Here is a 16,276-nt window from a genome sequence, read left to right as displayed (position 1 = left end):
TTAGGGGCTCATCTTCCACCACTTGAAGGCAAACGGCACCCGGCGGATAATAATACAGGCACGATCATCTCCAATGTCGGTCAGGTAGCAGTCAAAGTCTTCAATGAAGGTGCACTTGAGACCCAGGGGCTCCAGTAAGTCGCAGACTCTCTGTTCCAGGCAACAGGTGCCCTTGATTTTGGGCCCAAAAGGCTTGGGGATTCCTAGATTCTTGTCCAATACAACCATCTGCAGCTGTTAAGATAGAACTAGGGTCAGGCAGGGCCAGGACCCAGAAATAAAAGCTATCCCTACCTCTTCTGGGGTGTGGGTGGGTGAGTGGGAAGAGCATAGATTTTATTTGTTTGTTTGTTTGTTTATTTATTTATTTATTATGTATACAATATTCTGTCTGTGTGTATGCCCGCAGGCCAGAAGAGGGCACAAGACCCCATTACAGATGGTTGTGAGCCACCATGTGGTTGCTGGGAATTGAACTCGGGACCTTTGGTTCACCAGAGCAGGCAATGGTCTTAACCTCTGAGCCATCTCTCCAGCCCAGGGGCATAGATTTTGATATAGGGAAAAACCACACATCCCTCTTCTTAGGCTTGACCAAACTTAAGCCTGTGTCCATGAGGGCATCTCTAACCAATCTCAGTGAAATCAATCTACTTTTGCTTAGTTGTCCAGTGCCTGCCAATGTTTCTCTGAAAAACACAGAATTCCCTCTGACTAGCCCCTAACCTTGATGGGCTTACCTATTTGCCTCTGGATTTGTTGCTCTGACCCTGTCTGTGAACCCTATCCCAGGCAGCTTTATGACTCCAGGGGCTCCAGTAATCCAGAGTTTTCCCACCACACCTAGCTTTGTTCCTTGATATCCTTCTTTCTTAACCCATGCATAGCAGCTTTGGTACAAGGCACGTGAATCTGGGGGCTACACCACACTCTCATTTCAGGCTATAACCGTCTGATACAATCCAGCACCATGGCCACCAAGGCACGAGCAGCACGGGCTGTGTTTGAACAGCCATGCCCAGCAGCCCTCACCATGTCAGGGAAGAATGGCCTCGCAAAGAGTTTTGTGGTCTGCTGGTTGGAGGGGACGTTGGTCAGCAGCTCCAGGCAGAAGAGCTGTGGGATGGTAATGATGTCCTTCTCCACCAGGCCCAGTTCCTTCTTTAGGAGGGTGCGGTTCAGGCTAATGCATTTCTGCAGCACAGGGAAGGCAGGGGAAACAGCAGGAACGTAAGCATTATCAGGAAGGAGCTCTGCTTGATGCCGCACAGATCCGGAGGAGGCCTTAGAGCAGCTTCTATCTGGCTCAAATCCCATGAGCCAGGAACCCTGTCGGCCACCCGTGTCTTTCCCTAACACGTAGTATAGCATAAAGTGAATTGAGAATTCAGAAAAGGCAAGGGTCCCTCAACTCATCTTTGCTGGGTGGCCACTAGTGTCAAAGCCTCCTGCAGGTGAGCGGGTTGGGAGCACAGGAACACAGTGGGAGTTGTGGGAAGCATACAGAACTCTTCAGGTCCTTCCCTCAGATCTAAGCAGCCACTCCTGCCTACTCAACACACTCTCCCCCTTGGGCACATCCCTGCTGATGCCAACACCCTTGGTATCCAACTTCAGCTTGAAATAAGATCAAGCCACCTGTCCTAGGTCCATCTGGTACCCACCCTGCGAGGACAGGTGGTCCTCACTGGTTCTACAGAAGCCACGGCACCAGTGCACCGTGGCATAGTATGTTCTTGGTCTGAGTAGTAAGGACCGCTGCACCCCCGAAGTCTATATCTGGGCCTGCAGTTGCCTGCACCCCCCCCCCCAGGAGCATCATGGCCTCCCCCAAGCCCTGCAGTGCCAGCACCTTGGGGACAATCCTGCACCCCAGGCTTTTACCTCTACATATTCGTTCTGCTTTCGCAAGTTCTGATCAGCCAGGATTTGGGAGATGGTTTTGGCCTCCCTCCCTGTGGAAAGGGACAGATTAATGCCCAGCATGACCCACCCAGCCTGTGGGGCATCCTCAGACCAGTGACTGCATCGTCAGCCTCAGGTACTACACCTGGGTCTAGTATCTTACATGATGCCAACTAAGATACACAGCACCAGAAAACTCAGGCAGGATTTACTGCCACTAGTTCGAGGGGAAGCAAGCTCAGAGTACGTTAGTGTGGAGTCATCAGCCCCGCCTCAACTCAGGGCACCTCAACTCTGTGTGCTCACTCCCACACACACACAGGTTCCAGCCCAGAGGTGACACATGACCTCTCACCCTGTGACAAGGTGTCCCTGGACCCTACCACAGAACGTTACTCAGGAGAGGGGTGGTACCCCGAGTCTCTAATCCAGGCCGAGAAAATGTCCTGATGCCCCCACCTCTTTATTGGAGAAGTCAGTCCCTTTGCGTTCCCCTCACACATTGAGGTCAGAAGATGGCCTGGAGCACACCTTTGTTCCCTTAAGGGAGAGCTGGAAGTGTCAATGCCACCAAGCCCTGTGGCCCCTCATGGAGGTCATATAGCATCAGTTTGGGTGAATGGAGTCACTTTACTGTGGCCCAGAATCTCGGGTCTGCCTGGATAGTAGAGTGCCCCCCTCCTGGTGTGGTATGTTCCAACAATGGCCATCCTACCACCTCTTAGGATTTCCTGTGCCCTCTCCACCAAGAATGACAAAGACCCTAGGTCAGTGGTCCTCAACCTTCCTAATGCTGCGATCCTTTAATACAGCTCGTGTCCTAGTGACCCCAACCACAAATTATTTTGCTATTTTATAACTGTCATTTTGCTACTATTAGGAATCATGATGTAAATCAGATATCCTGCATGTCAGAGGACTCCTGTGAAGGGGTCATTTAACCCACCGGTTGAGGACCGCTCTGGAAGGTACTAGGGTGGCCAGGTGGCGGTGGCTCATGCTTTCAATCCCAGCACTCAGGAGGCAGAGACAGGTGGATGCGAGTTTGAGGCTAGCCTGGTCTACAGAGTTAAAGTTCCAGGACAGTCGGGGTATACAGAGAAACCTTGCCACAAAAAAAAAAAAAAAAACAAAAAAACAAGTTCCTAGGTGAAGAGAAGTCACTTCACCATTAGAGAGCAGCTGCTCTGTTCTGACTTCTTCAAATAGGGTCACGTCTCCAAAGCCTTCCTTCTTCTTCTGTTCAAAGAGCTCATAGCAGGCACTGGGGCTGGCCAGCAGGAGACGGAAACCCTGGGAAGGGAGATGAGGGTCACCCACTGTGGGGGTCCCTAGGCTCAGCAGATGTACCCCTCTCCGGCCCCCAACACAAACCTTCCCATCACCACTTTTATCCTTCACAGGGACAAAGCACATGAACTCATCCACGTGGCCTGTCATTAGCCAGTCTGAGAAGAGCTCCACGGGGGCCTGCACCTGCTGGGCACACACAAAGTCTCGCAGGGTCTTGCTCACGTCCCGGCCCTTGGGGCTGGAGGATGGAAACAGTGTTTGAGATGGTGCGGCTCAGGGCAGATGCCCACCATCCACTGAGAATCAGGCCACCTCCGGGCTATGGACTGCTTTTGCCACTGGGTAGGTAGGGCGGCTTTTAAAAAAAAATTCCTGGGCTGGAGAGATGGCTCAGCGGTTAAGAGCATTGCCTGCTCTTCCAAAGGTCCTGAGTTCAATTCCCAGCAACCACATGGTGGCTCATAACCATCTGTAATGAGGTCTGGTGCCCTCTACTGGCCTATATGCATACACACAGATAGAATATTATAAATAAATAAATAAATATTATAAATAAATAAATAAATAAATATTTTAAAAAAAAATTCCTTACTCTGGGCCAATGAACTGGTTCAGAAGATAAAAGCACTTCTTGCCAAGCCTGGGGACCTGGATTGACTCCCTAGGACCCACACAGAGAACTGACTACCTACAGGTTGTCCTTAGTGTAACGTGTGTAAGGGGTGTGTGCTTGTTTTAGCCCTTACTGTGACCTAGCTCAAGTCCAAATCACATGGTCCTAACTGAGCCCTAGACTACATGATCTCCTGGTTTTAGGGTTAATACCACCAGCCCAAACCCATGTTTGTAAAAGACGTGTCTAAGCCACGGGGTGGTGGTGCATGCCTTTAATCCCAGCACTTGGGAAGCAAAGACAGATGGATCTCTGAGTTTGAGGCCAGCCTGGTCTACAAAGTGAGTTCCATGATAGGATGGTTACAGAGAAACAACCCTGTCTCAAAAAAAAAAAAAAAAAAGAAGGAAAGAAGAAAAAGTCATGTGTTTGGGGTCAGTAGCCTAGTTGGATTTAAAGCCAGGAAAATCAAAGACATTTTTGGGTAGTTTTTACTCTGAAACAGCATTCCACATGCTCAGGCTGGCCTCAAATCCATAAAGACATGAGTCAAGGAAAAATCTGAACCTAGGACCTCCTGCTTGCTATGCAAGCACCCCAAACTGCCACGTCTCTAGCCCCGCCCCCAAACTTGATTTTTCTAACCCCAGTCTTACCACAAACCAAAGGCTCAAGTACCCTGAAGTCTCAAAAAGAATGCAGAGCGGGCCTGCTGAGGGGGGACTAAGAATTACTGGGACCAGGGTGATGGCCTTTTCCCCTTAAGACAGCTGGTCACCAGCCAGCTGGCCTCCCAGCTCACCTGGGGTAAAAGCTGCCACCAATGAGGACCCTGCCTAGCGGGTAGTCTTTGCCTTGAACCTTGACCGGTGGGGACACCATCAGGTTCCCGATAGAATCCAGGCTGCCCACTCCATGGTCCTCGGTTTGGTGCATCAGATAGCCAATACCAGGGCTCTAGGAGGGAAGCCGGTGGGGAAAGGAGAGTTATACAGGAAGCACTGGATGTAAGTCCCGTCTCCTGTCAGGTCTATGCACATCTTTTCCCCCAGAGGCCTCCTGGAACCCCACCCCCCGCACCCCATCCCAGCTCAGCACTAGACCCTGAGGAGTTCACTAGAATGGAACATAACCCAGCACCCTCACCAGTGAGTATTTCATGGGGAATTCGTCCAGCTTGGAAACCCGAGGGGTGTCAATAACCAAGGACACCGTCTTGTGGGGAGCCTCAGTGTAGCAGAAAGCCATCTCATCCTGGACAAGACAAAGATGGAGATGAACTTTCTTCAGCTGCTTCCTCTTCTGCTACCCTATTCCCTGGGGGCAGCCAGAGGGAAACCTCCTGGTCAGCTCCTGCTCAGCCCTCAGAACCTTCCCGGAGGCTTCACCACCCAACACATTCCACCTTCCAGCTTGAGACCGAGAACCTCCAATCCCATCCCAGTGACAGGTCTTGTCAAGTTCTACTTACAAATCAATTGTTTCTGGCACCTGCAGGCATTTGCCATGATCTGACTTGCCCTATGCCCTTCTAGTCAGACACCCCGCCAACAGGGTTTCCTGCATCTCAGCCAAGCGACTCGTTTTTTGGTGTGTGTGTTGATGGGGGAGAGGTGTCTTTTGAGACAGCATCTCATGTAACCTTTAAAGTTCTATGTGGCAGAGAACTGGCTTTGAATTCCTGATCCTCCCCCGCCTTGTCTCCAAGTGCTGGGATTATAGGTATGCACCACCTCACACCCCAGTTTACAGGATGCTGGGAACTGAACTTGGACTGTCCTCTGAGCTACAATCCCTAGCCTCCTCTCTCCTTTTCCCGAGACAGGGTTTCTCTGTGCAACAGCCCTAGCTGCCCTGGAATTCACTTTGTAGACCAGGCTGGCCTCGAACTCAGATCCGCCTGCCTCTGCCTCCCAAGTGCTGGGATTGAAGGAGTGTGCCACCACCACCCAGCCTGCACTGACCTTTCAATTCGGCTGTACCTTTAGAGTGTCACCCCTGCCTTGCTTTGAGTTTGCTTCTGTACTTTGCTGGAAGGGTCTCTTATTCCATGGTGCAACCCTTCCCTGCCCCTGATCACACCTCATTCCCCCAAGCACATCTCACATTGTGACCTCCATGTTAATGGCACTGCCACCCGAAGAGCTGGTGCCCTGCACCCCATCACAGCCACAACAGCACCTGGCTTATAACCCACCTGAAGGTTTCCTCAGTGAACCTAAGTGACCGGCTTAAGGCTGTCCTGTCTGTTCCCTCCTCTTTCTCAGCACTTAGAGCTTGGGCCTGGCTGGAGGGTACCTTTTTTTTTTTTTTTGGTTTTTCGAGACAGGGTTTCTCTGTAGCTTTGGTGCCTGTCCCGGAACTAGCTCTTGTAGACCAGGCTGGCCTCGAACTCCCAAGAGATCCGACTGCCTCTGCCTCCCGAGTGCTGGGATTAAAGGCGTGCACCACCACCACCCGCCCCGAGGGTACCCGTTCTTAATTCATCTCTAGCCCCTGGTGGCACGCCAGCCTCTGGTAAGTGTGCAGATAGATGTGCTTGGGGCAGGATTTTCCAGAACCAAAGCTGAGCGAGCTCTGGTCCTGCTGTTAGGCCAGGCACAAGGCCGGACTCGCAGCCCAGCTCCAACATTTGCAACCGAGGTCTCAAATTGATCTTGAAACAAGCTTAGCATTTGAAGAGGGGGCTGAACTCTAGGCCTATCCTTGACGAGCTGCAGTGGTTTGCTGTCTGACGGTTAAGGTCGTCTTGTGGCATGTGCCAAGCCTCCCTGCCCCTCCTCCATAGCTAGGGCACCCCAGGTGGGGTCAGTTACCTGGAGCCACCTGCCCTGGCGGCTGGGGTCCTCATAGACAGATGCCACCTGCACGCTGCTCTTCTCACTCAGCCTGGTCACTGTATCCACAAAGCCCTGTATCTGCATCTCCCTGCCACAAGAGAGAAGCCCACTAGGATTTCCTCAAGGTCCTTGAAACCATCATACTCCCTGTCACAGGGGGAAGGCAAGGGAGAGGGCCACATTCTGCCCTCAAGGTGAATGGAGCAACTGTCCCTGTCCCTACTTCAGCATAGCTTGGACTTTTTCTGCTTAGACCATGCTGGCCACTGGTGATATTCCAACCCTGTTCACACTGTTCACACCTTTGGATCCTCTCTGCACTCACACACTTTATTTCCCTTGTGTGGGCTCTTCTGCTCAAACCATTGGACGACTGTAGCTCCAACAGGGCTGCCAGAAACTAGGCAGCTCACGATGACCAATGACATTGATTTGTGGGGCATAGGGATATGGGGACATCTAGACACGTGGGTTGATTTTTTGAGATGGAGCGCCATGACTACAGTGTTCTGGAGCTTGCTCTGTAGACTAGACTGGCCTGCCTCTGACACCTGAGTGTTGGGGGTTCTAGGTCTGCATCCCACCACACTTGGAAAAACTTGTTAAGTATTTATTTATTTATGTATGCAGTGTTCTGCTAACATGTATCCCTGCAGGCCAGAAGAGGGCACCAGATCTCATTACAAATGTTTGTGATCCATCATGTGGTTGCTGGGAATTGAACTCAGGACCTCTGGAAGAGCAGCCAGTGCTCTTAACCTCTGAGCCATCTCTCCAGCCCAAAAACTTGGGGTTTTAGTGTTTTCATTCAAGGCATGAATACTTGTGGATCCACAGTGGACATTCTTTCCTTGGGCATCGAGTGACATTTGAAGGTGATGTCAAGACATCCAATTTAACAACTGGACCCTCAAGAGCTGGCTGTACCAGGAAGTCGCAATTGGGAAATGTCCTAGTTGGGATTCTAGTCCAGCGTTGGGGGAGGAGAGGATGCTAGTGACACACCCTCCCCAGGTGGCCTCTTACCTGCACAGGTAAATCTCAAGCGGCATCTGGGTGCTGGGAGTGAAGATGTAAGGAGCCACCCGGAACACTACTGTATCTTTGTATAGCGGGATATCTGGGATTAACTGCAACATATGACAGGTCTCCATGGCGACCCGGCTCCATCTGCCCCCTTCCATCCCTGGGTCCGCAGCTGTTCTTTCCACCCATCCCTGGAGCCCACTGCCTTGCACAGCTTTCTGTAACATCCCCCAGCTGTGCTGAGAGCCACATTCCTGGGTGTCCTGCCTAGCACTGTGGCTCTCTTCCTCCGAGCCCAAGGGATCCTTGCTGACCTGGCGGCATACCTGGTCATGAGACAGTTCCACTAAAGACACGGAGAAGGAAATCAGGCCTGTAAAGCTGGTGGATGGGAACTCCAGGGCTTCTATGAAGAAGGTCTCTTTCCCTCCGTTCTCAAAGGGAGCCAGGACATGGACAGGCCTGTTGGGTCCTACTACCAGCTTATAGGCGTCTTCTAGGAGAGAAAAGGGGATGAGTGGCTATGAGAGAGAGCTGTCTAGTTGCTATTGCCAGTCCAGGTGGGCAAGCGTAACAGGCTTGTGATCCATCCCGACATCAAAGCTGAGGGCTCCGGGATCGTCAGGACTGTCATGAGTCACTTCATGCACCATCATACTGTATGTGTTCGCATGGGTACGCACATGCGTGTGGAGCCAGAGGTTGACAGAGGTGTCCTCAATAACTGTTTCTGAGGCAAAGTCTCCTTCAGAGAACCAGAAGCTTACTAATTCAACAAGAGTGGCTGGCCAGAAAGGCCCAAGGATTCTGCCGTCTACCTCCCGCAGCTGTGGGGTTTCAGGGGCGAGCCACGCCTCACCTAGGTTTACATGTGTGCTGGCAACCGAACTCAGGCAATTCCTGATTACAAAGGTTTTACCGCCCCAAGTTACCACCCCAGCCTCTGCACCAATGTTTTTTTTTTTTTTTTTTTGGTTTTTCGAGACAGGGTTTCTCTGTGGTTTTTGGAGCCTGTCCTGGAACTAGCTCTTGTAGACCAGGCTGGTCTCAACCTCACAGAGATCCGCCTGCCTCTGCCTCCCGAGTGCTGGGATTAAAGGCGTGCGCCACCACCGCCCGGCTGCACCATTGTTTTTTGAAGGCCTCGACAGACACGCTAGGAGTCAGAACTCCGCTAGAGAACCCATTCTCAAGTGTCCAACTTGAACCACGTAGGTAGTTGCATCCTTGAGCTCACAAATCCGACATTTGGGAAGAACTGTAGGCGTCCCTAAAGGTGAGGCACTCGGTATGCAAAGACGGGCTTGGCAGCCCCACCGGCATATTGGCCAGCCACATGACGAACAGATGGATGGATGATTTCTGGAGAGACCTAGAGTTTTGGTGCCCTGCCCCCACCACCAAACCTAGTTCAGTTTTAGAATAACTAGAAGAGACCCTGAAGGTAGATGGCCACATATTAGGCTGTCTTTATAACAGTAGCTAGACTCCAATTGTCATTCCCATTGGAAACTGTCCATCAGCTGAGCTAACGAGCTTCTCCCTGGTGTCACTGACTACCAGATTCTTCTCACCGCTCCTAGAGCTGTTAATCCAGGCCAGTTATGGGAAGTTAAAACTAGCACCCTTCCCCAACCCCACCCCTCCACTTGGTCCCTTTCCCCAGGCTTTCAATCAACCCGGACAGCAAGCAGCACATGCTACTTGCCTCCTGGGGAGTGAGCAGGGGATTGGGTGCCATCCCCACATGGATGCACCATGACGACTGCCACTCTGGCTTCTGAGCCACTGGATCCTAAAGACTTGCTATAAAGAGGGTCTGGGGTTAAGAAGTTGGTTCCAGACTAGAGATGCCTCAGTGGTTAAGAGCACTAGCCAGCTCCTTCCAGAGGACACAGCTTCCCAGCACCCATTTGGCAGGCTCACAACCATCTAACTCCAGTTCCAAAGAATCTCACAGTCTTGTGGACCTCTGCAGTCACCAGGCACACAGTGCATTCCTCGTCTACCATGGGATGGCTAACCCACGGCAGACAGGACGGGATGGCTAACCCATGGTAGAATGTGTAAATTATCTGGTAAAGATAGCAGCCAGACAGCCCCTGTAACATAGATCTGGCCTGTAACTTGCAACTCTAGATTCTGGGCACCCTCTTAGAGGCGGTATAGGGCCACCAGTTGACCAGCATGCCAAGGTGGAGTAGGGTTGGGACTTACTCTGGCGCAGGTAGACTCTTGCCTTGCTTGCCTCTTCCTTGGAGGTATGGAGGATCAGCCAGTAGTCCTTAAGGACAGAGGCAGGACCCTCCACAGACAGGGTCATCTGAGACAGGTTCTGTATTTCTGGGCAAAAGGATGAACACAGGCTCAGACCAGGCTCCGGGGATAAGAAAGTAAGCAGCAGGGATAGGGGTAGAAATTGCATCGGGTCTTGTTTAGTAGTCCAGCACGGCTGAACTCTGTGATTCCCCTGCCTCAGTCTCTCAGGTGCTGGGATGACAGGTGAGCTCTCATGTCTGACTTTAAGGCTTATCCAAGATCCTCTGGCCCCTGGGATGCTCTCGGGTCCCCAGCCTGAAGGCTCCTACTCACTGGAGAGAGGTTCCCACATCCCTTTTATGGGATCAAGGATTCTTACCACCTTGTGAAGTCAATTTCTCATCTCTACCCCCCAGAGGGCAAAATGAGGCTCGTTCACAGCCAGGAAATAATGAGTTGGTGTTTGATATCAGCCTCTTCAGGGCTGGAGAGATGGCTCAGGGCTTAAGTGCTCAGGCTGCTCTTCCAGAGGTCCAGAGTTCAATTCCCAGCAATCACAATGGTAGCTCACAACCATGTGTAATGAGATTTGGTGCCCTCTTCGGATGTTCAGGCAGACATGTAGGCAGAACACTGTATACCTAATAATCTTATTTAAAAAAATGATCTCTTCATAGAACAAAGGATATGGCTCAGCTGCTAAGAGTGTTTGCCATGCACAAAGCCCTGGGGGGTCCAGTCCTTAGCACTACATATAAACGGTGTGGTGAAGTACACATTCCCTCGGGAGGTAGACACACAAAAACTAAAGTTCATGGCTACGCAAAAGCTTTCTCAAAACACATGCAAAAGAGCTAGAGAGATGGCTCAGCTGTTAAGAGCCCTGGCTGTTCTTCCAGAGGATCCGAGCTCAATTCCCAGGAACCACATTGTGGCTCACAACCATCTGTAATGGTATCTGGTGCCCTCTTCTGACCTGCAGACAGTACGTTCAGGCAGAACAGTGTATACATAAACATAATAAATCTTAATAAAAAAAATACCTACAGAAGAGCTGAAGAGATGGCTCAGTGGCTAAGAGCATGTGCTGCTCTTCCAGAGGACCTGGGTTTAGCTCCTAGCATCCATTTCAGGTGGCTTACAACCAATTGTAAATTCTAGTTCCAGGAGATCTGCTGTCCACTGACTTCAAGGTCTCCAGCACATATGTGGTGCATATAAACTCATGTAGACACATACATGGTATGAATACTTTTTTGGTTTTTCGAGACAGGTTTTCTCTGTGGCTTTGGAGCCTGTCCTGGAGCTAGCTCTTGTAGACCAGGCTGGCCTTGAACTCAGAGATCCACCTGCCTCTGCCTCCTGAGTGCTGGGATTAAAGGAGTGTGCCATGATGACCAGTTTGAATTTTAAAAAAAAAGTTTAAATTCTATATGTATTGGTATTTTGTCTTCCTGCATGCCTGTGTAAGGGTGTCAGATCCCCTAGGAAATGGAACTACAGACGGCTGTGGACTGTCATGTGTGTGCTGGGAATTGAACCCAGGTCCTCTGGAAGAGTAGCCAGTGCTCTTAAATGCTGAGCCATCTCTTCAGCCCATGAATAATTTTAAAAGCTATACACACATCTTTGTATGAAACCATATGGCCTGTCATTACACAGCTTCAAGGCATAAAACCCTTTGGTATGTCAATAATGTCTCCCAGGGCCTTTGTACATGTTAAGCAAATGCTCTCCTACGAGGCACTACACCAACCTATGGAGAAAAGACAGCCAGCCTTGAGGAATCAGCTGTGGCCTGTTCGTGTACCGAGGAATGCCCAAAGCTCCATAGAGGTGGGGGACATGGAAGATGTACCTTTGGAGACCTCCTGATCACTGGACTGGTCATCAGGCTCGCCCGTGTCCCCAGAATTTAAATTCACCAGCAGGATGGCTCCCCAGCCATTCGGGCCCCACACCCATCTTTTCTGCAATAGACAGGAACATCGAGGCAGGAAAGAGACAAGCAAACCCCGTGCTTCTCATGTGCAGAGTTTGGTCCCGACAGTCCCTGGAGACCCAGGGGGCAGCTTGAGAACGATGACCCGTGACAGTAGAAGGCTACTGGGTGAGTAAAAACTAAATACAGGTTACAAGTGGCCACCCGGTTTCAGGAATGCAGGGACAGAGGCCTGCTGCAAGAGATGTGTCCCCTCAAGATCCAGCAGGGGAGAGCTCTAACTCTGCTATCGCTGGCTATATAACCAAGCCAATGCCCCCTACATACCTGGCTATTTTGGTTTTGTCTTGAGACAAAGGTCTTGAAGGGCATCCAAAACCCATCATCCTGCCTTTGCCATCCCAATACTAGGATGACAGGCAGGCCACCACATCTGGCCGTTTTATTTCGAGGCAGAAATTCCAGGCTAGCTTGGAATTCCCGGTGTTATCTGGGAATGGCCTTCAGTGCCTGGTCTCTCTGCTTCTATTTTGTGGATGCTGGAAAAACACATCCTACCACACCTGGCTGTCTTTTAGTAATTCAGAAGTCGATCTTATTAACCTTGACTCGTATAGCAGTGAAAATTAAAGATACCCTGGAGGTCAGATAAAAATGGGCCTGGAGGTCAGCGATGGCTTCCCTTGGGTCCTGCCTTGCTCCCTTGACCAGGTAAGCCTCACCTTAGCCTGCTTGTCACTTGGCATGTCCAGCTGTCCATCTCGGTAGATGTCTGCCTCCAGGGAGATCTCTGAAAGGGAAGGAGAAGGTCTCACACCTGGACTGCTGATATGGCCCAGAAGCTCTGGTGGTCCTCACAGGGCAAGCCCAGCCTCTGACACTGTTTGAAAGCCTTATGTGGTATCTTGATGTTGAGAAGTTCAGCATCTTCAAGATTCATGCTGGAGACCCGTGTGATGAGTCAGAGGAAGTTAGACATAAAAAAAACAAACAAAAAAAAAAACCTCAATCTTCTAGAGTGATTTTATATTAGGATGTATCCATAGCTAGACTGGGTCACAGGTTAGACACTCATGGTACGGCAGTATCCTCAAAGGCAGGCCGGTTCCCAGACTAAGTCAGTAGCTATCTCCCCTTCCCCCATCCTTACTCTAGAGCTCAGACATGGATTGCAAGGTAACCTCATCCTCCCAGCTTTCATCCTAATCAATTCCAACAGGGAACCTACCTCCCTACCATTCTAGGACAATCTTTGAACTTGAAGATACACAAATGATCAATACAGAATCCCCTTGGGGATCTAAGAGTCCAGGCTCTGCCCAAAGACTTCTTGGGGACTACCCTCCTGTGGCATCCCACTGTCCACCCTTTCCCACACAGATCGACTTCCTTCAACTTTAGTCTCACTCCTAGATCTTGTGTGAAGTGCCACTTCCCACCTGAAGGGTCAGGGCCATAAGTCTGGCCCCTAGCTTGCTGCTGCACCCTCAGAACCCATCTGTGGGCATGGTGCCCCACTACCCAGTGAGCTTGATTGCCTAGGGGATAGCAGTGTGTAAAATCTGCCATTTGAGTTCACAGTGTTTAAGTATGCACAGAGTTTGGCAGTAGATGACCATAGTAGATATATATTCATCGACAGTAACATCGGCCAGGGGACGCAGGACTAGGGAATGGAGCCAGGTGTTTGTTTTAGGAAGTCAATGGGGGAAGCTACTAGCCTCAGACAGATGCAGCTGAGAGTACTTGCTGCTACTGCAGAAGCCCCTACTTCAATTCCCAGTGCCCACTGGAAACTCACAACTACCCGCCAACTCCAGAGTTTGAGATGCTCAGCGCCCTGCTGGCCTCCAAGGGCCGACTATACCATTGGATGCGCATAGACAAAACCTACACGGAATTTAAAAATAGGCTTGGGGCAGGGTAGAGAAAAATCAGTTTTTGCTTAGGATCCACTAAGTTAGACACATTAAGAAGCTATGTTGGGAAGTCAATACCCAAGTACCTATGGGGCTGCCTGGGTAGAGACAGTGTTGGGAGTCTACAGAGGCGTGAGTGACACAAGCCTGGTATAATTCGGTGGCCGGCTAGGGGTGAAGGGCTCTGCAAAGGACCTTGGGAAGGATCAAGGAGCGAGCTTGATACGTTTCAGGTGACGTGTATCGGGAACGATAACAGGTGTGTCTGATACCATCCGGTCAAGGCAGAGAGACACAGTGATCACAGGCTCTTACAGAGCAGCTGCGAGATGGAGCTGGAGAGATGGCTCAGCTGTGAAGAGATGCTACTGCTTCTGAGGAGCCAAGTTCAGTACCCAGCATCCATCAGGCATCTCACAACCACCTGTAACCCAGTTACAACCGTCCAGGGGCATCTGATGCCACCCCCCTCCCCTGGCCTCCTGAGCACCCATGTGGAGTGTAAGGCCTTCTTAGATCAATCAATTGCTAAGGGATCCATAGTGAGAGGACTTTGGATCAAGACCTGTCAGCGATGAGAGTGAGGAAGGGGGCAGATAACGCATGCCGATTCTGGATGCTTTTATCCTCAGGAAATTAAGGAAGGAAGAGGCACTAAACCAAAGGTACACGTCTGTGGATGCTTCGGGTCCAACGGGGGGGGCATTTTACACACAGCAGTCTCTGCCTAGCTTGACACCACCTGCCCTGCTCTCCAGAGGGCTGGATCGGCTTCAGCTCCTAGAGGGAGCAAGACTCACCAATGCCGGTGAGGTACAGCACAGCTGTGGCTGTGGGGGACTCCTTGTCGGGACAGTAGTAGGAGACCAGCACCTGTGGAGACAACGTGGCGAATCTGTAAGGGCCGAGAGCAGGAGCCCAGTGCCAGAGTCATGGACAGCGTCTAAACGTTTGACCTTGGCTTTGTGCTCAAGCACATAAGTTTCCAGTGACCCACTGCCGAGCTGACCCAAGGATCTCGACCACTGAGGACCTTAAAGAGTGTCTCACTGATGGGGTTGGAGAGTTGGCTCAGAGGTTAAGAGCAATGACTGCTCTTCCAGAAGGACCTGGACACAGCCAGCTGCAGCTGACCTGATACCAATGGGCTTCAGCTAGGCTTGCCAGTTTCCACACTGGGATCACCTGGGTAGGTACGGTTACCCTTCTCCCCTCCCTGGCTCACCTTGTCCTCGTCCACAGCGGGGCTGGGTGACACCATCCTCACCAGTGCCTCCATGGGCCGGGCCATTGGTCGCCAGACCACGGCCTCCCCCTTCCCAGTAATGACTGAGCTGGAGATGTGGATCAGGATCCTGGGAGAGCCACGGATGGTGAAGGACTCGCAGTTCTCGGGTGCACACCTGCTTTGCCAGAGACAACACGCATTAGAGGCTCAGGGATGCACCGACCGAGGGGGCAGCAAGGTTCGAGGACAGCCCTCCAATCTTTGTCTTCCGGGGTTGATGATGTGGCCTGCTGGTCGGTAAAATGTGGGGGCTCCTAATGTCTTCAGGTTTTCTCTTACCATCCCTACCCTGGAAACCGCCATTCATTCTCTGAAGACTTCCAGCCCCGGCTTCGCTCTCCCACCAGTGCCTCACAAGCGGCCGAGTCTTCCTTTTATATTCGGGGCCCCAGCTCCCATGCAGGGAGCGAGAAAATGTAAGAACCACAAAGAAAATGTCCCCTTGCTTATTCCTCATGGCCACACCTAAAGTTAAGGGGGCCTTTTAGAAACAAGAGGCAGAAGAAAGCATTAAGTCAGCATCCTAGTGGGACTGCATGGCCCCCGGAGACCAAACCAGATTCCTGGAGACTAGCCAGTTCAGTGGAGAGAACTAAACTAACCTTAGATTCCTGGGTACAGGGACTCTACCCAGATTACCCCGCGCAGGTACCCCTTCAGATGCTCCCAAGCCTCACCCACTGATGTCCAAGGTGAGCTCCGTGCCCAGCACGCAAATGACACGGGTGGGACTGTCCAGGGACAGGCTCACGGTACTCTGGAATGACATGACAAGGCTTCTGAGGCAGCCACTCTTGGGTGCAGCCTTTACCTAACGAGTAACCAAGTAACCGCACAGGGCTCTTGTGCCCCCTCGCCCTCCTCTTTAGTAGGGGAAGGAACGCCCCAGTCCGCCCCTTCGTTAAGGGTTCAGGGCCTCAATCCCACCCAGGTGAGCCTGCTTTTCTCCCTGGTAGCTGTGGGAGGTGCACGGGAAGGGGAGAGGGGATGGGGATGGGGGGGACTCTTTCAGTCAGTAGCAATGTTTAGCAGCTTCTGTCTGTGGACCCTGCAACCCTGGGGAATCAGAGGCTAATCGCTTGGGGCTCCAGCCTTCTACTGGGAGCAAGAGACATTCTGGGAAGTTGGAACCCGCGTGGACCAAGACCCTGCAGATTCTGCTAGAGTCGCCAGGGTGAGGGTCTCCAGAGG

At 51.4% G+C, this 16,276-nt stretch overlaps 1 protein-coding gene across 2 annotated transcripts; it reads right to left on the bottom strand.

Annotated features, from left to right (window-relative positions):
* Padi6 (peptidyl arginine deiminase 6) lies at nt 1-15,854 on the bottom strand. Of its 2 annotated transcripts, XM_005352926.1 has the most exons (17): nt 15,763-15,854; nt 15,023-15,200; nt 14,598-14,670; nt 12,601-12,668; nt 11,795-11,906; nt 9,903-10,020; nt 9,441-9,457; nt 8,004-8,170; nt 7,678-7,781; nt 6,628-6,739; nt 4,958-5,065; nt 4,614-4,768; nt 3,280-3,436; nt 3,075-3,198; nt 1,885-1,955; nt 1,033-1,194; nt 1-234 (listed from the first exon to the last, which is right to left on the bottom strand). In XM_005352926.1, exons 1-17 carry the CDS (start codon nt 15,852-15,854, stop codon nt 1-3), a joined length of 2,052 nt encoding a protein of 683 aa, XP_005352983.1. The 2 variants fall into 2 exon arrangements, with proteins under 2 accessions (XP_005352983.1, XP_005352982.1); XM_005352925.1 differs by lacking the exon at nt 9,441-9,457 and having other exon boundaries at nt 8,004-8,173; nt 9,895-10,020.
* Nucleotides 15,855-16,276: the final 422 nt, after the last annotated feature.

Source organism: Microtus ochrogaster, chromosome 10 (genome assembly GCF_000317375.1).
Source record: "Microtus ochrogaster isolate Prairie Vole_2 chromosome 10, MicOch1.0, whole genome shotgun sequence".
NCBI classification, from domain to species: domain Eukaryota; kingdom Metazoa; phylum Chordata; class Mammalia; order Rodentia; family Cricetidae; genus Microtus; species Microtus ochrogaster.
This window is presented reverse-complemented; position numbering and strand designations above follow the sequence as displayed.

What these genes read in the sequence shown, in the direction of transcription:
- Padi6 (XM_005352926.1), bottom strand. Translation starts at nt 15,854, where the DNA reads ATGTCATTCCAGAGTACCGTGAGCCTGTCCCTGGACAGTCCCACCCGT. An exon ending in GCTGTACCTCACCGGCATTG is followed by an intron (nt 12,669 to 14,597) that starts GTGAGTCTTGCT and finishes CTTCCCTTTCAG; the next exon opens with AGATCTCCCTGGAGGCAGAC. An exon ending in TGGAACTGTCTCATGACCAG is followed by an intron (nt 7,782 to 8,003) that starts GTATGCCGCCAG and finishes CATATGTTGCAG; the next exon opens with TTAATCCCAGATATCCCGCT.